Genomic DNA, 25,063 nt, shown 5'->3' on the forward strand with positions numbered 1-25,063 from the left:
GATCATAGTTACTAAGAGTATCTTCGCAGCAATCTAATTGACTTCATGAATACTGAAGTTTTCCAATGCACATTATTCATTATTCTGATAAATTTATAGTTTAAAACCTTCTCCCTCATTTCAGATTTGGTGTTCAGAATTAGTGGCTTCTGAAAATTTCCCAAAGCCGCCAAGTAAAAGTTGAATATTTTTTTATCCTTTCCTCTTAGACCTTGAAAAAGGGGACATTTTTTTCATCAATGAAAAATGCAATCGACATGCTACCAACCCGCATCATTTTATTTTTGTAATTTTATATTCTGGTCAGACTGGCAATACTTCAGTTCCAACACCCAGGTGCAAAGGTCCAGAACATCCAGAGAGATTCCAGTGACTGTGGTAACAAATACCCTCTTTCTCCCTGATTCACCTACAGAAGCCTGACAGCAGCTTAACTGTTATGTCTAAATAAAGCTGAAACTCTTCCTCGTCAAGGTTCAGCCTGAACAAAATACAGAATACACAGTCATGTTCTGAGATTTTTGTCATATACTCCTTGAAGTAATATGTATATACCTTTTAAATCATTTTAGTGCCATGAAAAATAATGTTAATAGCTTAGAATCAAAAAGATGAAAAAAATCTAAGTCTAATTTTTTTAATCTTTTTTTTTCCTCTAGCGTTTTACGATGGGATAATGAGACAGATGTCTCTCAACTGGAAGGACATTTTGACATTGTTATGTGTGCTGACTGGTAAGTACATAAAAATCATAAAACTCATGTTAGGGGGGGAAAAAGAAGCTTTGCCGGAGTAATTGTGTTCTGCCGATTTGCTGATGGCTAAGCAAAGTCAACAAATGAAGCACAAAGCCACCTTCACCTCGACAAATTAATATTCATCTCCATGTGACAGTCCTAAGGTAGTCTTCTATCACACAGTAACTTCTACCACATTATTTCCCAAAGATTGATTTTGAGAAGCATTTCCATTTTCTGGAATTGCCTCTGTTTCATGCTTGACGTATCAGTAAATGGACGACTTAGGCAAATTGCAAATAATTATGGCTCAGTGAGGAATAGTCTGGAGAAAAGGGAGTTTATCAACACAAACAGCTCAATTAGCTTACTTCTTAGGAAAGATCTGACTATTGATATAAGAGGATATATGCATACATAACATATCTATATTGTGTATATCTGTATACATGTGAATATATATATAATCTTGATGTATTCACAATCATTCCTGAATGTCTCTATATTTATGTATACATATATAATATATATATTCAAAGCAACTCCAGAGAAAAATATTTCTACAGTATTTGTATTTGATATACAGTAGTTTCCGTTTTTATCTGTTAGCCATTGTTTTTAATATATGCTAAAACCAGAAACTAATTATAAAATTAAATTCTGTTACCAGACAGAAAGTTAATACTTAAAATATGGGCATTTTTGAAAGATCCACTTTTAAAATATATATATATGTATATATTGGGTGTTTTGCTTATTGTTTTTATTTAGTCAAACATGTTTCTTCATGGAAGTCTGCTTCTGAGTTACAGGGTAAACAAGCCTCAGCCCTTTAATAATTTCTACAACTAATCTTTGTATAATTTCTTTAGATACGTTGAATGATATTTTAGTTTTTGGAGAAGTTTGATGATTATTGTATATTTTCCATTAAATTTCAGACTCTTAGACTTTCTGGTGACATTTGTGATTTCTAAAACACAAGTTCAGAGGTAATGGACAAGCCATTATTTTGATGAGCACAATCAGAAGGTCCAGAACACTGGAACAGACAGGGCATTAGGCGAATGATGTATTTCTGGCTCTCTCTAAGAAATATTGTGTTTTTTAAAATGAAAGAAAATATATTTCTCTTAAGTAAAAAATCCATTTTAGTTTCATAACATTTTCAGCAGGTCATTTTCCTATTTAAATCAACTGAATTATCTTTTCAGGAAAACCTGCCTAAACAAAAAACATTTTTCAAGCTTCTGACTTTTACTTCTTCCCACTCCTTTGCTTACACCGTGTGGCAACAGCACTTCATTCTCTTATCATTTCATTTCAGAAAACGTCTTTGTTCCCAAAAAGGACAGACCTAGGTTTGTGACTAATCACCGATAATGTCTTAGAGATGCATCATATGATTAAAATAAGAAGCTAAACATGGCCATATGATTTCAGCAAGTAATTTTGTAAATGCCTTCCTCACCAAATAGGAGAATGGATTCTCCAGGTTTCATTGCACAGATGAAGTTAATGCCGGCAGGATTAGATCAGATTAAGTATGAAAGTCAGATCAGAGCGCTGGTGGACAAGAGCAGGAGGGCAGCAGTCTTCTCGGGGGCTTAGACAAGGGTCGCATGTGGATGTTCTCCAGATTATGTGGGTGAGGCAAGGTCTGGCCAAGAGATTTACAGTTAAATTTGTTCTTCACACAAATATCAAAACAACCTAGCTTTGTCATATCGTGTACTATGGACACTCACACTATGTCATCCTATTTGTATTGGAGAGACTAGCAGACAGAACAAGACTTAAGCTGTTTTCTGATTAATGTTCTCAGTTAGTTTAAAAATAGTCTAACATTTTTGAAAATTATGTTTTCACTACAAAACAACACGGATGTGCATACCCAATAAATACATAATGCATATTCAGTTTAAACCTTTTAATATAATCATACATCTAATGATGGGGAGGCGTGTTTGGCATTTGTACGTTAGGTGACAATAAACAAACCAAGTTTAGTTTTAAAAATTTATTTTAAATGTTCTCCTTCCTTTCTCCCACCCCCAAGTTCTAAGTGCCAAAATACCAGACATACTCATCATTTTCTTTAGTAAACGTGAAAATATAGGTTGCTTTCATTGGGGTCCTGATTGTTCCACCCCAAAGATAAATATTATTAGTATCTCGAAACTTAATTTAAACAGCCCATGTTTACGCCCTATACCTTGCACATAGGGCCAGGATGGACACCATATTCTTGGGACTTTATTTCCTCTTTGCATTGCTTAGCGTCCAAGTCATTGTATGGATGTTGATTCTGGGAGCAGGCAAGCCATATTACATGTTTAGAATGTGACACAGTGAGAAGGGAAGGCAAAGCTCTCTTCAGATACTGCCTCAGATGAAGATGAAGCCTAAAGTGCTCGGTGTCAAAAACAGGTGTTGCACATAAATAGATCACGTTTAGTCTCACACGGTCCTTTAGTTATTGTCAGTCCATCAGATCTGGGATTAGAGGCCCAGAATATGAAGCAAGAATCTGAGTTCAAATATTAGGTCCATGGATTAAATTCTTGTTGAAGCCTTTCCAGCAAGGGTGGTATTGTCTGGTTTCTTGAATAGCTAACCAGTGGTACTGCTTGATCCCATTTACATGAAAACAAGCTCTATTCACAAACCTATTCTAAACCCACATTGAGGTTCAAGTAAAAATGCACATGATTACAACAAGCAGTGATATGTTTATGTTCCCAAATCATTCATATATTCATATATTTACATTCAAACATTCACAAACCTCGTGTGCAATGGTGGGAATAACTTATTTCCCAGAACAGACAGTCTCTTAGTTCACAACTAAATTTAGTAGCTCCACTAGATTATAAAATAAAGAGGCAAACTGTGAAAGCTTGTCATTATTTCCCCATTCAGCATTTTTGACAATAAAAAATAGTTTCATGGTTCAACAGCTCCTAAATAATTTGGAAAGTGTCAACTTTGAGATAAACAGAAAGAAAAAAGAAATCTAGGTGAGGCCACACCTGCAAAAATATGTTGTTGACAAACATCAAAATACTGGAATGTTTAACCACAGGAACAGAAACACTGCTTATTATGGCTCCTCAGATGACTTGTTTCGGGTTGAATATAATGTAAGGATTCTTTTCTGCTGGAATGCAGGCCAACCCCGTCCTTGCTGAGTTTAGAATAGCCAGTGATTGTTAATTTTAAGCCTGCCTTTCCAGACTCCTGTTCAATCACAATGAAATCTAAGGGTCTGGAAGTAAGATGTTTTTTACCCAATGAACGCTTTCATTCAGTGGTTGACGGCTCTCTAGTTTATTGGAACTCTGCTAAAAGAGAAATGACTGTGTACATTTGGATCCTCTAAAGGCCTGGAAAGCATGTCTGAAATGCCACCCATAACCTGGCCTATTGTGCCCAGGTATGCCAGGACAATTGCTGTATAAACTCACTCGCAGTCAGAGACTTTTAAAGATAAAATTGGGAGGGTGGAGGAAGAACAGTGGCTGTTAACTGCAACTTTCTTTTTTTCCCCCCTCTTTCACTTCTAACCTTCTTAATACTGATTGCATTTTGTTGTTTTTTTTTCCCTACTTTTCCCCTTTAATACTAAAGAAATATTTAATTGTAAACTGTTTTTTTTAAGGGGATATTTTTCCCTAAACTAGACATAGCATAGATTCTAGAACCTCTCCTCACTCAATTGTGATCTACAAGAGTCCATGGGATGTTACAAATAGCAATCTAGGTCATAGCATCATAGGATCTAGAGTTGGAAAGGACTTTATAGATAAAAAATAAATAATCTCTCCCCTTTTTCGATAGATAAAGAGCAACAAGTGGTGTAACCGATATTCAAACCCAGTTTACTCAAAAACATTGTTCTTTTTACTCTGCCACGAAGTTTACAATGAAAATAATTTTTCAGTCTTAGTTGAATATTGAATCTCAAAAAAGTTTAATTAATGTGAAAGTACTTGGTCTAAGTCCGATGAAAATATTAATTTCTGCCAGATTATCCAAAAAACATTTCTCCAGTCTGAAGAGCCCACTCATTTTCCTCTTGGCTGATATTGCGGTGGAGATACTCATTTTCTCTATAGAACTATCTTCTAAAGCATAGAATGCAGATGGACCACCCATCATCCTTACTTTTAATAGATTTAGAGTGTTAGTAATAAGAGTAATAACAAGAATGACGATAATCATCAAGGCATATTGCTAAGTTAACATCATATTAACTTAGCAATATGCCTTGATTACAAACATTGTACATTTACTCTTCACAACACTTCGAGGTCATCAGGACAAATGTTATTGTCCCCCTGACAGGTGAGAAAACTAGTTTGAGGAAACATGGTCTTGAGGCTTAAGATGGATCTAGTTAGAAACAGGAATGTAAACCCCAAAGCCAGATCTTCTGACTTATAGCTAAAGGTCCTTTTTTCTTCAGCATAAGGTCTTCTTCTTTGACTCAGGCATCAAGAATAGGGTTAGCCCCATAGATAAATTGCTTGGAAGTTTTGGTCTAGAGGTGAAACAATTAACCATTAATTTTATCTTAGGAACTGGAGATTAAATTTGAAACTCAACAGAGTGACTTTCTGATTTTTGTTTGTTTTTGTTTGCTTGTTTTTTTATGGATCTGTTTAACAGCTATTTTTCTAGCCCATTGGGATTTTTTTAAAGGTGATTTTTAGACTTAGTGATTGTGTAGGCATATACCTTCCCCTAAAGGACATTGAAATTCATCTGACATTTCCTGCAAAGTTCTGTCAAACTTGTGTAGGACTGAGGAAAGAGGCAGGCTTAGTTAGAGAACAGAGCTACTAGAGAGCCACAAAAGTTTCCTTGGGTATTTTGGCCAACAAGTTGTTGAAGGATAAATATAAAAGACAAATGGTCAAACATTAAAAAAAAATTGGCCTTCTTTATATAGATACATGTCAACTCCCCTTTGTACGTGACACATTTTAAATGTGGTAGTGATATACTGTCGATGTATCAATATCTCTATCAAGATAATATGGACTGCCTACTGTCGTCAGGAGGCTTGATGGGGTTGGGTTTGTAAGAGGAAGTTTCTTTTCTCTTTGATGCTTTACCTGCCCTGAGTTTAAATTCTGCTTCTAACATATACTAACCATGTGTTGTCCATGGATAAGTCACAATGTCTTAGTTCCCTAAGATTTTAAGCTACAGAGTAGCTGCTGGTCAGTGGCGAACACTGTAATGAAATCATAGGTCCATAATGATACAAATAAAAAAATTACTTGACATTAAAATACACTCAGCCATAAGAGACAGATTGTCACATGGTAAATCATCATAGTCCAGCCAATGAAGCTTTCTGTAAGCATGGTTAACTGACCAGAAAATTATCACATTTTCTCTTTGTAAATCAAACTTAAAAAGAAATAATAATTAGGGGCAGTTGGGTAGCTCAGTGGATTGAGAGCCGGGCCTAGAGAAGGGAGGATCTAGGTTCAAATCTGACCTCACTTAACTCCCATTGCCTAGCCCCTACCACTCTTCTGCTTTGGAACCAATACATAATATTGATTCTAAGATGGAAGGTAAGGGTTTAAAAAAATAATTACAAAATTAAAGAATGAAGTAAATCAAAAATTTGAAGAAATAAATATTAAGGAATAATTTCTTCTCTTTCCCATTAACCCTTACCTGCTATTAATCACTGTTCAACATGAAATTATTCCATTTTTATTCATTGGTTCTGGTTTTATTCAGCCAAACACATAAAGAAAAACAGAAACCCTAAAGCTCATTAGTCCAAAACCACAAAAGGGTATATATTATATGTGAGCAAGTGTATATGTCAATTTCCCATTAAAAATGATTGTGTGCCTTTACAAGGTACTAAATATCTTCTATTCTTTTTCTTCTAATCCTATACTTTACCCTTAATTCTCTTCTACAGTTATAAAGTACGTTGAATCCAAGCATTAAATAAGTTAATCAATTTCATGTTAAACATTCCCACATATAAGAAAGAATATATAGCTTTTACAGAGATTAAAATTTTCCCATGATGTAACTTTCAGTCTACCCTGATGAATAATTCTTGGGGGAATAGATTTATTGTTCTCCTGATATCCTATTGTACATAAGTATTCTTCTAGCAAAGGAAACATATTTACTTTTTCTCCAGTCCATCCATGAAAACCCAGGCACTTGTCATAGCATAAACATGGTGCTTTCACACATGCAATATATTCCCCACACATCTTCCCCAAACTATAGACTAATAAAAATAGAAGGAAATCCAGAAAAATCACCTTCTCCTTTCTCTGTTCTCTATCTTGGAGAAGAATACCAACTAAATGGTGGGTTATTCTGTTTTTGAAGTTATTGCAGGAAGTGAGACTCAACAACTTCTTTCGGTAATCTATTTAAACACCCTGGTAGATTAAGTTAAAATACCTGCCATAGTGTCTTTCACATAGTAAGTATTTTATCATTATTTGTAGAATTGAATTATTGAATTATCTCCAAATTAAAATTCCCATAATTTCCCATAATTCCCATAATTTGGGGCATCTGTTAAAATGGAAAATACCTGGTTACCATCTGAAAAATAACTTTGCATGTTTTAAAAGTTGTACATTGGTATCCATAGCTTCTTTCGTTTCCTTTCACCATAGGACCTATTTTCTCTTCCTCACTTTTGTTGTTGTTTTCTGAAGCCATACTCAATTTTTCCATATTCTTCTCACTTTGGAGAAAGCCAGCATGATGCAATCCTTTAACAAAGAATTAGATGTAGCTGAATATAGGGCCAAGGTTATTTCTCAGCTCTTTTCTATCATCTGTGTGTTAATCCATGCCATTATCTTCTTGACTTTGTAAAGAAAACCACTGTGGTACTGTCCTCCCCCTTCCTATTGCAGTTAGTGCTCACTTCCCCTTAGAATCAATCAATCTGTCAATCAATAAATCTTTATTGAACACCTTATTCAATTAAATTCAACAAGCATTTATTGAGGGTCTTCTAGATGCGGGGCTTTGTGTGGAGCTACAAAGGTAGATTCATGTGTTGAGACTCTGCCTAGCTCCAGTTATTCGGTCAGCCTCATCCTCTCCACTTCTCAATTTCCAATTCTTACTCCTTCACTGATTCTTTGTTTATAAATCATTTAATTACAACAGTTTATATATCTTTTCTTGCTTACATTTGTGTATACAGTACCTCCTCTGAAAACTTCCTCCCCAACTTCTTCACATTTGAAGCTTTAGCTTCCCAAGAAGGCAGTTACTATCTCTAGATTGTGAAGATAGAAACCACTCCCTAAGTTTGTCCTACCTCTGCATCCCATTTACCTGTGTACTTTGCATAACAGAGGAGGACAAGAGGAAAAAGGTGTGGTGTATGAGGGGAGGGCTCTTTTTCTCTCTCTGTTTCTGTCTCTCTGTCTCTGTCTGTCTCTCTGTTTTTCTCTCTCTCTCTGTCAGTGCTAGAGGGCTTTTGTAGGCTTGAGCAGCGTGGTGGGCTTCCTGATTCAGCTTAGATATTTAGCTAGGTGAAATTTTCTGTCCCTTTCCTACATTCCCCTTTTTTTCTATATCTCCATTTTTATTAAAACTTAATTGTTAAGAGCTACTAACAGACTCCTGACTTGAGAGTTAATTTTATAATGGCGACCACAATATTTTAATTAATATTACATTTAATCATTTTACTTTCATTTATTAAAAGATTCAAAGGCACTCTGTAAATTCCTAAAAATATAAATGATGAGCCCCTACCAATAAGTACCTTTAATAGTCAAGTATTATACTAAACCATCTCAAAATATTTATAAAGACGATATAATAAGAATAGGAGCCACAAAATATTCCCCCCCCCAAAAATAAATTAGGACTCACTCTCCCCCAAATACACACACAGCAGTGGCAGGGAGAGTGGGCACATACTTAGAGTGCATTGGTAGTGAGTCACAAATGAAAAAAATATATGGAGCCAAAAATACTCATGTCTCTAGTACTTCAGGGCCCTGATATCCTTCCTCTTCTTATGTTGTCCTCACAATTAGACCCTCTGTGGTCAATTCCACTGCTGGGTGGGTCACTCCTCAGGGCTCCTTGGGTCTTCCTTGACACAATTCAATTGTTGTCTGCCAGGGTAGATTCTCTCTTGAATCCATGGCAGGTTCTTTTCCCTATAGCCAAAGGTTTACATCCCTTAGAGCTGCTTCCTGCCCCCATCTCTATGTGTCTATCTCTGTCTATCTCTTGCTGGGTAAATAGGTCTGTTATAAAATTCTATAGCTGATATTGAGGGTTGAAGAGGAAAAAAGTCCTCTCTCCCCTTATGCCCTTTGGTAGAAACACAGGGGTCATGATGTTCCACAAAGTTCCTCCCTTCCTCTAAAGTGCTTCAATTCTAACATGCCTAATGACCAGATTTCCCTTCCGATTCCATCAGAAAACTTCTTCAAACTTTGTAAAGACATGACAAGGCTTAGAGTTTTGTTTTTGTTTTACTTTGTTAGCATGTTAATGCCTCTGTTTTCTGCCCCTTAATTTCTGTGATTACATCAAACAGCTGGGAGGAGGGGAGCCAAATTCCAGCCTGCTCATCTACTTTCCAATCTCCTCCCCAGTTAAACATTTGTTTTCCTCAGCAAATCAGCCAGAGTGCTTTTGAATTTTGAATAGTTCTCTAGTGACTTGGGGAGGCTCAAGCATTATTCTTTGGAGAGTCTTACTCAGTGCCATGTGCTAAAGAAACTCAATGAGGCACAGTTCTTTAACAGACAGGGAATTAACATTCTTCCATGAGGGTTCAAGCCCACCATAGTTAGTGGAACTGGAGATTACACTCACTCTAACAAATGTATGTTAATACAATTCTACAAATACACATCATTTTACAAAATCCTACTAGGTTACTGTTTGCTTGTCTTGTGCTTGCTCCAACCCAAAGACAATTTTAAAAAAGATAATTAAACTTCTCACCTCAAAGAGAAAGGCTAGTCCAAATAGGATTCCTAACAGGGATAGGGGACCTGGGGTTGACTGGAAATCATCTCCCCTCACCACCTTTTAGGTTGCATCCCTGAAACACAGAGAACATCCAGAATTTCTCCAGGACACTTTACAGCACAGGGGCATTCCAACTAAAGATCTGAACAAACATTTCTAACAGGTCCCTGCAATACAAAGGTACCAGAAATTTCCATGGTGAACCCCTACATCATCTATAACAATCTGAATGGAGGTCCAGACTCACTCCTCACAAGAAAAATAGGCTAGCTTAAGAAAAGAAATCAAAATCAGTTAAGTCCTCAAGAGCTGTGGAGCTCCCCAAAAGGTATTTTTAGGCCATCAGACAAACCTTATCCTGTGGATTCATAGTCCATAAGGATCTCAGATTAATTATCCACCCTAATGTGCCAATAAGGCAGACAGTACAAATCTGCTCAAAAGCAAAAAAAAAAAAAAAATTTAATTTACATGAATAAGCTCCTGCATTGTGCGTTAGGGGAATCACTAGCCACCAATATTCGAAGACTAACATCTGAAATACTCATATTGGCTTCCATACTTGTAATGGACACACAAATTCAATGGACATCAGTACATTTGCATTCCACAATGCAAATGTTTTCTCAAAAGGTAAAGGACTCCAAGTGCAGCCTGAGGCATTTTTAAATAAGCCAATGTGGGAATCTATTTTGCTTGACTTTGTATATTTATTAGAAGAGTTTAGTTTTTTCTTTTTCTTTTTTTTTAAGTGGGGGAAAAGGGAAAGGAAGGGTATTAGTGATCAAGTTACCAAAAAGAAAAAGAAAAGTAAAAAGAGGATCACCAAAGCATTTTTTTAATGCACAGAAGGGAACAGATGGAAGGTCAGAAGGAAACACAGGCAAGCAGGACAGCTTTGAAATCCATGTTTTAAATTTATTATAAATTTAAAAGGAAAAGCAAGCTATGCATAAATGATAAGCAGTTTCATGCACAATATTTCTTCTCTTCTACTCTAACTCTATGTGGAAATAGACATTGTATTTGGTATTTTTAGGTTCAGAATAATTTTTTAAAATTTCAAGTTACTTTAGAGAAACTAGTCTGACATCTGTAAAGGAAACACACCAAAAAGCTGACTGTCCAATTGTAGTCTCATACTAAACAAGAAAAAAATAGTAATTTTTCTCCAATGAACGCTTGCAACACTAAGACATTCAAGAAAGAGAATCCTGGATGGAGAACCTCTCCTGTGAGTCCCTGCAAATGCACAGGACCTAAATACATTCAGCATAGTTCTTACACTATGTGACTATTATGTCTATAAAGACAGCGTGACTTCCTGGAAAGAGCCCTAGACTTAGAACCTAGAAACCTGGGTTCAAACCCAAGTAAATTCATCTTTCTGACCCCAACTTTCTTCAACTGTAGTACAGGAATGATGACACTTCCACCCAATCTCAGGACTGTTGTGAGAAACTTGCTTTGGAAACCTTAAATCAATATAGAAATGAGTATTCATTATTTTTGTCCCTTTCATCTCCTCCGTTTAAGCTCCTTAAGTTCATAGATTTTGTCATCTTCAAACCAGGCTACGACCATGGCATCCTGAGGAAGAGATAGCATGTGTCAGGAAAGCAAATTACCACCACCATCTTGATCACCATCTTCCTTCTGACCCTAATATAGACAACCCAGGATCCTGAGCCCAGGAGCCTTGGGAATCTAAGTGTTTCCAGCCTAAGATGCCTCAGCCATCAGCCTGGGAAGCAACCCTTGTGTTTTGTTGGGTCCTGGCACCTGCTCACAGCTGCTCAAGCCTTCTTGCCACCAAAGCCCTCCTAGCCAATGTCAACATTAGCACATTCGATATCAGAGACTAATATGATGTTGTCAGTGGAAATAACATTAAAGAAGCATTAACATCTGCTTTTCCCCTTTACCTTAAAGACCATGGGACTTTTCCATAAGACTTGCTGCTGAAACCTTCAATATATGGTATCTTCCCCCAATAGAAGGTGAGCTCTGGGAGAGCAGGGTTGGTCTTATTCTTCTACTCTTACTTCTTGGAATTGTATCCAAGGGCTTAATATACGTTTAATTCATTCAATTCTATTTAACTCTTCGTAGTACCTTTTACTGAAAAAGTAAAAATAGGAGCAGAAGGTATTCTTTGAAATGTAGTTGACCTATTTTGACAGTTTTCTTTTACTGAGATGCACTTCTAAAGAAGAGTCTATGGAGAATCATTCTTCAGGATACTTCATGGACATTGTTCTTGGCAAGTAGTTCATCCATACAACAGCACAGCTCTGGCACTGGAATCCCTCGCTTCTTTGCCAGGAAGCCTTTCCCCTGCTACAATAAAAACTCCATTCTCAGCCTAAGCTTACAAATATCTCATCTGCTTACAATTGGCCCAAGTCTGAGGATCCATGAAGAGTTTTCTAACTCCAGATAAAGATGCTACACTCCAGGTCTCCAAGGCAAAGCCTAATGAAGACAAGGGCAGACAGGAGCAATTTGGAGAGTGACAGACCAACAACAGATGCTATTAAGAGGTCAGAAGAGAAAAACGAAAGATCAAATTGAACTAGATATCAACATGGAGGTCAAGGCAAAAAATCAAGCATTTCTATGACCTCTGTCACAGCCTGACTAGACTGGATCCTTTGTTATGGAACCTTTTACTTCTAGGTCACTGGTTTGAGTCCAACCTCAATGGCATTTATAGTCATAGAAATTCATTACCATTTCAGTGCTATTCATTGATTTGTATAAGATAGGTTGCTGGAGGATCTCATTGTTTTGGTGGGCAGCCTCAGAAAGCTCTGGAGACATGAGCGCTTGGGGTACCCTGGGCCTGAAAAGGGAAGATTTTTCTTTCTGCCTTCTACTCTAAGGGAATACCCTTCTAAGGGAAGTACCGTATCTGCAATTCTGAGGAGAATATTTAGCTCTGGTGGGAAGTCGCCTCGAGGTGGCCATTTAGGAGATTGGGATGAGAGTGACACAAACACAGTATTAAGGAAGGGGAGTTAGAAACCAAGATGTGGGCCAAGATTTTGTACACTGGAGTGGGCTCAGGGGAGTAAGGTAGAGATGTTAGGGAGAGAGTAGTTGCAATGGTTGAGTACTTGGGATCAGAAAGATAGAATGAGAATGTGTGCAGAGGTCAGGAGCACAGTTTTTAGAACTGGTGTGAGAGTAAAAGGACTCAAGAAAGAGTGTGGCTCCAAGAGCAGCCATGGCCCATTGTGGACATGGTCAGAAGGTGATATACAGGTAGAGGGATGAGTCCTAGTTGCTGGTACACAGCTACCTACAGGAGTACACACACACACACACACACACACTCTGAGCCAGTCTGGAGGGACCATGATGAAAGTCTGTTAACAGCAGATTCTCTTCAGTTCATTATATTTGAATCTTGGACTTCTTAGCTGTTCCTGGTTTTTGCTTCAGAAAAAAAAAATGGCCAAGGAAGGAATGAGTAGGGTAGGGGGACCTAGGGCACTGGGTGATAGGGTATCACCTTTGGTTAGAAGATCTGAGTCTGCAAGGATCTAAGCTGTGATGAACTTAAACTTTCCATGACTTGAATAGTGTATGGAGAACCTCACTAGCCCACCTTTTCCCTGCTATGTCTGCTACATGAATAAGCCGGGTCCACATAGGTGTGGATCCATCCCGGTTGCCTAGTGATGTTATGACGTGATTAGGTTAATGTTGGCTATGGTATCCTTTCCCTCCCCTTTTCTATAAAGGCATATGAATAGAAGGAAATTCAGACCTCGATTTCTCCTTTTTCGCGTTGTGTCAACACGGGTAATTAGCCTTGTACTTATCTGCATTAGTATCATTAGAATTGAAAACCCATTTTAATCTGGATTCTGTTCTCTTCTCAATGTCAGCCTGTTTCTGGACCAGTACAGAGCTAGCCTTGTTGATGCAATAAAGAGATTACTCCAGCCCAGTGTAAGTATGTTTCTATTTTCTCCTGAACACTGGCTTCAGAATAATTAGTCTGTGCACAATGATTGAGAGAGTAATGGAATGGCAGGATTAATGTCATGTAATACTTTAATACTTATTATGTCCAACTTCAATTGAGTCTTCTAATCTATCAGATTCTTTCCTAATCATAAACTAGGAAACTTCTTACACTTGGCCTTCTGATAAGGAACACAGTGGGTAGCAAAATAAATGAAAGCGCTTCAAAGATAGGGTGAGATCATTTGTTATCAAAGCGTTTGTGGAGTAGGAGCTTTTGATAACAATGTCTTCATATTAAAGTAAAAGTACAAGACTGAAAGTTTTCATGTTGGCTCCTTGTCATGCCTAATCCCTTCAATGGCAACCTTTGTCATTGTGTACTTATTTATTGTGAAAGAACATTATTTTTCCTCTCTTCATTTCTGTTTATGTCAAAGGGAAAGAACTTTCGATGAATCTGTATATTAAAACTTCTTTTCTTTCCAAAGTAAGCCCCATATTTACATATTACAGACATTAGGTCACAATGAAGCCAGGCATGGCATCAAGCTTTGTACACATTTTTTACATTTATACATCCATTTATGCCTGTGAGTAAATTACATAGTTTATATCTACCCTTATTTTGTCGGGCTGTTATGCTAAGCTAGGAGGTCCTATAACCGAGATGGAGAGTGAATGAATGTCTATTTAAAGCAGGGAAACACGCTTAAAGCTCAAGCGTAAAAAAAATTATAGAAGTATGTGAGACACTTGCTGTGCCCTAAGAATTTAAAATAGGTTAATGATGTTAACCTAGTTGTGACCTGCTCACTATAAGGCAGAAACTTACATTTCCATAGGAAATGAGATAGACTATCTGGGAAGAAAAGACTTTCCAAATTTTTGTCTTAAAAGTCTTTAAAGAAAATAATTTACATTTTGGTCTCTAACCTCAGCCAGACTAATAATACCTTTTAATCTTGCTTTTATATCTTTCTTTTGCTGAAAGCTTCTAATGCATTTTGATAACCATCCTCTGCTTTACACTGTTGTTGGGGTTTTTATTTTTTAATTTTGTTATCTCTGGGTAGCTCCCAAATGTATAAATAGCTTCCTCAGAAGAACTCCAAAAGCTTTGTAAGTGTTAATCAATTAAATTAAATTGGCCTTTGTAGCTCCCACTGTGAGGTAGGTAGATACTCCTGAGGTAAGGCAGGGCCATACTCCAAGCTATTGAAGGCTGCCTCCATGGTTGACTGACCATTCTAACTTGGGAGTGGAGGAAGGAATGTCTGGCAACCTGGTCCTCCCTGCTAGCCCTGGGGGCTGGGAGCCACAGCTCAGAGGTAAGCATTTAAAATGGGGTAATGTTAAAAAAGAATGGCATTTAGATTCTGGTATGGAAAGGTCTGCATAAAAATGTCATCGATCAATACATGCCTTTTAATTTCCCCTGGATCCTTCCCTAATCACCAACATTCCTTCAAAGCAGATTTGTGGCAAATACAACTAATTCCATTTTGTAGAGGATTTGCCTGATCTACCTGGAATCACAGTAGAAGAATACTTGGATAACAAGTGAGTCTGAGTGCAAATTAGACTGGGGTCTTTAGCAGTTCTCCTTTCCCTTCCATTAAAAATGGAACCATTAGGCCATGCACCCATCCATACAGCAAACTGTCTCTGAATAAAGGTAGCCAACAGACCAAGGAAACATAGCTATGGGGAGAATGCAGCAAATGCCAGATGGTAGCTCGTATTTATCCACAATATTAGAAAGAGCTGAATCTCTGAATCAGGAACTAAGATCAAATGAAATGACACCAGAGTTAAGTCTTATTTATAGCAGAAGATAGCCCCTCTTAGTGGGTGCATGGCACAATGGACGGTGTTGACCCCAAGCCAGAAAGGCCTAGCTTTAAGTCCCACTTTCTAGCTGTGTGCCCATGGGCACATCATAACTTCTCTGAGCCCTAATTAAAATAAATTGAAGATAATAATATCTATAATCCCTACCTTCCAGAGCTGTGATAAAGCATAAATGAGACAGCGTGTATAGAGTGCTTTCTTGTGCTAACTAAAATCTCAGGCATTATTGTTGTTATTATTATTGTCATATTCTCCATTCTCCAGGACCAAGGCTCAGGCCTCAGGTCTCTTCTTTGATAGATAGAGGTTCTAGCATTATTGAGAGAGAGACAGAGAGAGACAGAGAGAGAGAACATGTCTTAGTCCAAGAATAATGTAAAATCCACCACTTCTTTTTTTAAAAAAGGTTTTCTTTGTTACATGGAATTATGGAAACTTGCCTTACTGATGGCTAAATTATTTGATGTAGCTGGTGGCACGGTGGGCCAGGAATCAGAAAGACTTGACTTCAAATATAGTCTCATTCACTTACTAGCTGTGTGAACTTGGACAAGTCACATAAGCTCTATTTTCCTCATTATCCTCACCTATCTACCAAAATTGTGGTGAGGTCACATGAGGTAATATTTGCAAAAAGTGCTTACCACCGACCCTGGCCCTTTAGAAATGTTTATTCCCATGGGCAGGTTAGGTGGCTGAGGAGACAGAGAGCCAGGCCTAGAGACAGGAGGCCCTGGATTCAAATCTGAACTCAGATACTTCCTAACCATGTGACCCTGGGCAAAATGCTTAACTCCCTTTGCCTAGCTCTTACCACTTTTCTGCGTTGGAACCAATACTTGGTGTTGATTCTAAGATGGAAGTTATGGATTTTTCTTTTTATTTGCTTATTCCCTTCCCCTATATATAATTTAACCAGCCCCTCCAAGGTTCCAAGGCACTAATGTTATAGAGGACTCTAACATCAATAAGGAAGAAAAATATGGTTCTGTAGCATTTTAAGATTTACAAAGCACTTTCCTCACTCTACCTCTGTGAAATGGGTGGGCATGTACTCTGATCATAGCTTCCTCATCCTCAGAGAGGAAATGACAGTCTGGACCAGGGACCTGATCTGATACAGGGCTTCTGACCACCAGGGTGCTGCTCTTTCCTTCCTACCCCATTGTCTGCATTCATTTGGAAGCAGCAGCATCCATAGCCCCTTACTAATAATTCAAGGTTCTGACAATTCACCATATGATATTTATAGAGAGTTCTTAGGACTCTCTGGAGAGCCATCGCCATGTTATTTACATACAACACCAGTGTCAGCTAAACCCTCCCCACTTGTGGGGAAGAACCCACTTGCTGAAGATCTGTGAATCAGCTTAGTGAGGGCTAATTACTCTTGGAACTCTAGTGTGCGGGGTGAAAGTGCAGAAGTCTCCCTTTATCTCTCTCCTTAAGTACAAATACCACCCAAGTAGCCCCCATGTTTGTCAGGGGGAATGCCTGGAGATCCATTTGTTTTGCAGTGAACAAAGGCTATGGGGCCTTTCTGAAATTTGTGCTTGGGGAGTGTTGGGGCAAATTTTTCTCCACTTAGAGAGTGATAACTTGTGAAAGGCATTCCCTGCAAAAAACGATTTGACTCCTAGGGAAATTTCAACCCCTAGATTTCTAGCTAAAGCAAGACCAGCTGCTGGTTCCCAATGTATCCAGAGGCAAAGAATGGCAAGTGGAGGGGGTGGAGGAGGAGGAGGAGGAGGAGGAGAAGGAGGGCTGCTACTCAGCTCTTCAGAAGATTATAAATAGGGATGTGACTAAGGGGAGGAAGGGTCCCTGGAGAGAGCTTAATGAGCAAGGCAGGTTTCCAGTTTGGTCCAGGAGCAATGGAGAAATCTCAGGGTTGTGTCCTAACCCTGCTGTGAATCTGACACCTGTTCCTGGGTGGGCAATTACAGACAACCTCCCGACAAGGAGCAGTAAGATTCACCAGCAGAGACTTGAGTTTGGGCAGGAAATGTTTGTCACCTGCTAAAAAATGAAAACTTTCCCAAATTCCCTCATTCAGGGAAACTACAAAGACAATGGATGTCACTCCTGCCAGCATTCAACAATGCTGTGTGTGAGAGGATTCTGCAGCAAAACTGCAAGAAGACAGTAATGTGAATGATAGAGTAAAAAAAAAGTTGAAATCAGCAAATTGTATTCAAAGAAGCAGCACTTTCCTTTTTTGGTGACTGGCTTCTTGTCACTGATGATTGATAGGGTGAGATGCGCTGCAGTCTATGTTACTGCAAGTCCCTAGTAATACCAGTGTCTCAGATCAGAAGCCCCAAATGTAATTTAAAATAAGGCAGCATAGTGCAAGTTGAACTATGGACCAAAACTGTATCTGCTAATTCTCCTCAGAAATGGCTTTGGGGTATTCAGAGAGGGTATTCAGGGAAGCTAGGAAATAGGAGTTTACCTAGGACCAGGAAGAGATTTGGGGGGACAGCAATATTGACAAGTTCTGCTTGTTATCACTGTTACCAAATTGTCAAGAATTCAAAAATATCACTGTGGAATTCATTTAACCTTCTCCAGAAACTAGTTTTAGCCTAACTGCCAAATTCCAAGAGCCCTGACTGTATCTAAGAAATGCTGTAAATGTAAATGATGGGCTCCCTCTTTAGAAGAGCAATTTCTTTTTACTGACAGATTTTTCTTTTTTTTTATCTAACATCTGTAATCTACTTTAACTGACATTTAGTACAAACTGTTTTTGCTTGTCTCATGGAAATTGGTTTGTGAGTATGGGTAGAGTGCTGAGAGAAGATGGAGCTCCAGGAAATCCAGGTTCTTGTCAATTTTTCTACCACCTCTTTGACCTGTATCAAATTTCTTTTGTCTTTACCTGGGCAAAAATGATAACTTACCAGGCAGTGGTGAGGACCTGCAAAAGATTGTTCTGAGAAAAAATTGTTTCTCTTATAATCCAAAGAAGAGCCTCCCTCTTAGAGGAGAGGAGCTATAGAGGTAAAATAAAGAAGAAAAAGTAACAATATGTATAAATTATTTCCTTAATAAGAACTATAAACACTATTAATAATGCTAGAGATTGGGGGCAGCTAGGTGGCACAGTGGACAGAGTTAGGCTTAGAGATGGGAGATTCTGGGTTCAAATATGGCCTCAGACACTTCTTAGCTATATGACCCTGGGCAGATCACTTAACTTCCATTGCCTAACCCTTACTGCTCTTCTGCCTTGACACCACTACACAGTATTGATTCTAAGATGGAAAATAAGAGGTTTTTTTTTAAGTAATGCTAGAAATTAAAGACCATCAGTGATCTGTAAAATAGAGGTTGTATCATGGAATCCTTTGGCAATGTCCCCTCATCCCCTTCTCAGAATTACATAAAGGATTGTATAATATATAAGAACTGATTATATCAGAAACTAATTATATTGAAGTAGTTATTGAAAATATTTTAAAAATAAGTTTATGGCTCCCAGATTAAGAACACCTGGTCTGAGAAGGCTTACCAGGGCTGGGCACATACCTGAGGGTCAACATTTACCCTTATCTTGGTGGATTTTGCACATGGTAGTAACAGATCCCATTTATCTAGAACCTTGGGGTTTACAGAATGCCCTATTCAGTGATGGGCAAACTACACCCCCACATCCAGATATAGTGATTAGGGAATTGCTTAATGGGAAAACTTCGGCCTGAATCTGGCCTGCAGGGAATAGTTTGCCCATTACTGCACCTATATACATTATCTCATTTGCTATTACTGGTGGAGATACCCTTTGGATTTGGCTTCCTGTTGTATACCCAAGTTGTCTCCTAGGCTCCCTCACAAACCCCTCGGTGGTAGAGAAGTTGCTCTAAAATGGTTTTCATTTGTGGTATACTGACTGCCTTTCTATTCCATAGTTGTGAAGATGGAAGGGGAAATTCTACAAATCCATTATTGTGCCCTGGGTTACAATGTGTTTCCCTGATTATGTTTTCTGTTACAGAGCTAGTCACTGAGGTCTAGGCATTTTTTCAGTACCTGTACTCAGCACTGTGAAAAGTCCTCAGAGATTAAAAACAAAACAAAACTAAGCTATAAGCCTCCCCATAAGGGGCTTCCCCTTTAGTCAGGGAGCTGAGACACAGACATGAAGGGATAGTGGGGGATACAAAACAGGATATAATTCTGTGCTTCATTGGGTAGTGGAGGCTATGTGTACTCAGAGGAGAAGGAAGAGTTGGTGGATCATCATTCTACTCATTTTACAGATAACAAAACTGATTGATGAGTTCCAGGATAACCAGCAAAGGCTAGAAAGAGAAGGTAGAAGGAGGAAAAGCTTTTCAAAGTTGAGGAAGTGATGAGCTGATCTTAAGGCTATAGCTTAGGTTTGTTGGTAACAATGATAGCAAGCAGGACACACGGTAGGCAAAGATCTTAGAATAACTGAATTCATGTGGCTCTCATCTTCCATTCTTCTCTATTCCTATTACTACTCACACTAGATCAAGCCCTCCACGTGAAGGCAGGAGACTTGGGTTAAAGTCCACCTCTAACACTTCTAGCTGTATAACTATGAGCAAGTCCCTTAACTTAAAAAATTTTTTTTTCTTCTTAACCCCTACCTTCTGTGTATTGGTTCCAAGGCAGAAAAGCAGTAAAGGCTAGGCAATGGGCTTAAGTGACTTGCCCAGGGTCATACAAGTAAGAAGAGTGTGATGCCACATTTGAACCCAGGACCTCCCTTCTCCAGGTCTGCTGGGCCACCTAGCTGTCCCTCCTTTAATTTCTCTTTGCCTCCATTTCTTCATCTGCAAAATAGGCTCTGGAATTGGATCTGTAATTTCATTCATCTAAGCAATTCCTGGGTGTGGAAACTCCCTCTAACAATTCAGGTCCAAACCTCTGCAATTCAAAGTTATAGAGAATTGCCTAGAATATTTGACAAGTTAAGTTGCTTACCCAGCCAGTAGATGTCAAAAACAAAACCTGAACCCAAATCTTCTTGGGTTCTACTGCTTTATCCTCTTTCTCTCTTCTGTAAAAATATGAAAATAATACTTGTAATACCCATATCCCAACAAATCATTTCTATGAACTGCATTGCACAGCATAACAATTGCTAAATAAATGTTAGTTGTTGTTTTTATGATCTTACACCTGAGAAAGAGTGCTTGTTTCTTTGTGAAATGAGGGAACAAGGCTATATAACCAAGACCAAACCCCTTACCCTGGCTCGAAAGACTCTTCATCACTTGGTCTTACCTCATTTAGCAACCTCAGCTGTGATTCCTGCCCAGCACAGACTCTCCACTCCAATTAGGCTAGTCCCTTTGCTGTGTCTTTTACATCCATTCCTTTGTTCATGCTGTCTCTCCTTCCCTAGAATGCCTCTCCCTTTCCCCATTCCAAAACCTAATTTCCTTGAAAGCAAAATTCAAGACCTACCTCTTTTATACCTTAACATGAAATTTAGCTCTTCATCAGACATTGCTTTGTATTATTCTATACTTTCATCCATGTAAATCTTATCTTCCCAGCTACAGAGTAAATTCCTTGAGAGCTGGGCCTTTGCCCTTTATTTCTTCTTTTTGAGTAGCTATTTTTATATTTTAAAAATATATAACAATTTAATATGTAACATAATGATAATGTAACATATATGATTTATTATGACTATGTAATAAATTATAATAAAAATGCTTATCCAAGACAAACAAATCCTCACATTAGCTATGTCTCTCCCACCTCTCATAGCTAATTGTAAACTCTCCTTTTTTAGGGAATTATTAAACTACTTGTTATAAAAAGGGAGAAAAACATTTTATGAACCTAAAATACTCCTTTAAAAAAGTCTAAATCGAAAAAAAACAAAGTTTAAATCACACTAATTAAGTAAACATAGAACAAAGCATCATGGTATAGTGGATAGAAAGCTGACTGAGAAGTCAGGAAAACCTGGGGTCTGGAGGCAGTATAATACAGTGGAAAGGACACTGGCCTTGGAGTCAGAGAGACCCGATTCAAATCCCATCTCTGACACCACTGCCTATGTGATATTGGGCAAGTCACTTAATTTTCCTGGACCTCAGTTTCCTGACTCATTTATAAAATGAGGAGATTAGACTAGATTGGCCTCTAAGATCCCTTCTAGTTCTAAACCTAGAATTTTATGAATAAGTCTCAACTTTGATGCATACTGGTCAAATGACCCTACTCAAATCAGTTTAACTGCTTAGTGGCCCCAAGAAACACTCTTAAACTTTTAAGTTGTAGAATAATTGCTGAGATATATTGATAAAGTGAGTTTCTTTCCCAGGGACTTCTCTACTCCAGTAAAATGCCAAGTTAGAACAACAACAAAAAAAAAAAAAAAAAAAAAAAAGGAAAGCAAAATACATATGACTCCAGCAAAATATTTACAAATTCACTCAAAATGTATATAGGACCAAAATGTGGAACTTCTGCCCTCTCTAGGGATAAATGAGCAAAAAACAAAATTTTGTTTTTGTTGTAAGCCAAAGGTTTGCATTTGATCTATCTAGTAGATCTTTCTGAATTTAAAAAATACTTTTCAAATGTAAATGTATAAGAAGTTAAACTCTGATGAATTGAGTGTCACCTGTTTAAAGTCGCAATAATTCAAAATCCAAAGAATTCTTTAAATGTAAACTTTATCTGCCAGGATCCTCCTGGGTGGATTATTGGTTGTACTTTGCTGGTGTTATTGAAGATCTTTAAAATGATGATGAAAATTATAATAATCTCATCCTTCCTCCAAGATATTTAAATATAATGAAATAACAAAGTATAACATTCCCTGTGGGGCTGTGTTGGCAATGGCGTGGCATGTGTGCCCTGGGAGCATGGGGGAGGGCTGCTCCATTCCCCCTCTCTATAGCACCTGAGGACATTTTTCACATTCCCCATCCCTCTGTCCAGCCACCCAATGTGAACACTTCCTCCCTCCACTGTCTAGGGTAATGCAGGGGGTCACAGGCAGCTTGAAGTTGCAGTTTGGGCATCGTGATCTCGAAAAGGTTAGCCAACACTGCTATAGGGCTATTCCCCACCTCTTTTCCAAATTAGCTATCCAAATCCCTGCTAACACAATATTTGGGTTCTAGGGATATCCCTGAGAATTATGACTTCTACACTATTACTCTTGAGCCCTCATCAATATACTCCCCATTAATAATTAGATTCAGTCAAATTCCCATTAACTTTTAGAAAAGAAATCAACTAAATAGGGTATGGCATAAACAGTGAGTACAAAATATTCTTCCCAAAGCAGGTATGCATCTCTCCCTCTTGGGAGAATGGTAGTGAGGCACACATGTGGCAAAGGGGGGTCTCCTAACTCATGGCCTCAGAAACATTTTTTGCACTTTGTAGAATCTTAATGAAATTTTCTTTAGATAGTCAGTCTTAGGCATCTCTCTGCTAGGCACCAAGTGTCTGTGCCTTTCTGAAGTCCATAGCTAACATTTCTCTCTTCAAGTATCATATTCCTTGAAACTATAGTCATCCTTATCCATAGATCATTTCACATTTGTCTACAAGGGCTTCCACTGTCATTAGCCAGTACTTCCCAGGTAGCCACTACTACTGACTCTAGCTGCTGGTGGGACCTCTGATGGTACTTCTCTAGATCTCCTGAACTTATACAATTACTTGGGCAATCCCATCTCAGTGTACTCATACACCTAAGATCAGGAAAGGATAAAAAATTAGAGGTACTCTGTGTTTATGGATACCTGTGGACAAGATTGGGGAAAGTGGTCAGCTGACCCTTCCCCACAGAGCAGCTCAAAAGACCTCTTTTCATTTTTCAAAGCCACGAAAGAAAGAGAATGAGATTTGAGCAGATCACACCTTTTTTCAGTGTTAGCACTTTGTGCTTCATTGGTTCTTTAGCTCCATAGCCAATTAGAAGACTTTCTGTCCAGTAGACAGCACCTTTGAATCATCATGGCCAGAAACTTGCTCTGAAGTTTCCTCATGGTGACTTGGATTGAAACCAGGAGGGGACCATCTGCATCTACTCAAGCAACTAGACCCTCATTGGTCAGTTCTTTTATTAATTCTTCCACCCATTAAAAATGTTCAATCCTCATCTAACCAACTGAGGTACGTTATTCATATCCCCAATCCAGAACAATTCTCTGGGGTCCCTGGAAGGTTCAAATATTGCCCTTTTTTCATCTTACCTAGTGCCTTCCACTAAAAAATTTCAGAAAAGTCAATGTATTATATTCTCTTCCAAACTATAGACAGAAATTATAATCACTGCACAAATAGTTATGCAAATGAAACAAACAATAATTTACAAAGCTTGCCAGAAGTTACTCCTTATCTTATATTTATAAAGTATCTGTCTTGGTGCTTGCAAAGGCATGAATGTCCATAGTATAATGCCACTCAGGGATTACTTCCCCAACTCCCATTACCATTGATGGGCCAGGTTCCTACAGAGCAGCATATGACTACCTTCAGGGTTTTAGAAATAATCCTAATGGGATGTGCTTCTGCTGTTTTTTATGAGCCCACACTGGTGTGCTTCCTATTAATTATCAGATAGTAGCCTCAATTAACTGTTAGAAAAGGTCATTTTCGAAGAAGATACAATGAGAAGAATAGTTAGTACAAGACATTTCCCTATCCCTCAACTGAAGGCATATTCTTCCTCTGTACACTTCCTATGGAAAGTAGGTTCAAACTTCAAATATAAATTAGAGGATAACACAAGGGACAAGAGTATCTCACAGCTTCTGGTTATTGGAAGTCCTTTTCTTCCTTTGTAGAGCCTTCAGGAGGTTCCTCTTAAATCCAGTTAGCTGATTCTGAGTTTTGGTGCCTTTGCAGAGTCCCTTAGCTATTGCATTTCACTGTCACAAAAGGTCACAGTTCCTGAAGCTGCCACTGTTCTTAGGGGAATTTTTTTGCAATCACTTTCAGGTGCTTCATTCATCATGAAATGAATGAATTTAGCATTTTAAGTACTTAAAATGTGCAAATTACAATATGCAAGCACTGGAGATATGAACTGAAGAGTAAGACAATCCCTGCTTTCGAGGAGCTTACATTCTAATTGGGGAGAAATACATATAGAAAGTTTCTACTGCAAGCTAGATGGAAAGGTCTCATGGTCCTTAGGACTCAAGGGCAAAGTAGATAATAACCTCTTCCTTAATGTTATATCTACTAATAAGATCTTATAAGTTTCTGACACTGAACCATTTACTGAACCAGGTTTGGGGACCCTGGTGAAAAAAAACATTTTTTTTCCTGGGTCTTCAATAAATGTGCCCGCAGCACTTGCAGAGTTAGTGTGCTGAGTGAGCTGCCTTCTTTAATTACATTAATTGGGGTGAGAAAAGGAGTCCCCAGCCTTAAGAAGGAAGGAAGGAAGGAAGGAAGGAAGGAAGGAAGGAAGGAAGGAAGGAAGGAGGGAGGGAGTGAGGAAGGAAGGAGGGAGGGAG

The 25,063-nt window shown here is 38.3% G+C and overlaps 1 protein-coding gene across 1 annotated transcript in view; it reads left to right on the top strand.

The window, feature by feature from the left end:
* CAMKMT (calmodulin-lysine N-methyltransferase) overlaps nt 1-25,063 on the top strand; it is a 477,469-nt gene that overhangs the window by 443,076 nt on the left and 9,330 nt on the right. The window contains 2 exon segments of the mRNA XM_044659467.1: nt 660-734; nt 13,652-13,715. Coding sequence (XP_044515402.1) covers nt 660-734; nt 13,652-13,715 — 139 coding nt within the window.

Source organism: Gracilinanus agilis, chromosome 2 (genome assembly GCF_016433145.1).
Source record: "Gracilinanus agilis isolate LMUSP501 chromosome 2, AgileGrace, whole genome shotgun sequence".
Classification (NCBI taxonomy): Eukaryota; Metazoa; Chordata; class Mammalia; order Didelphimorphia; family Didelphidae; genus Gracilinanus; species Gracilinanus agilis.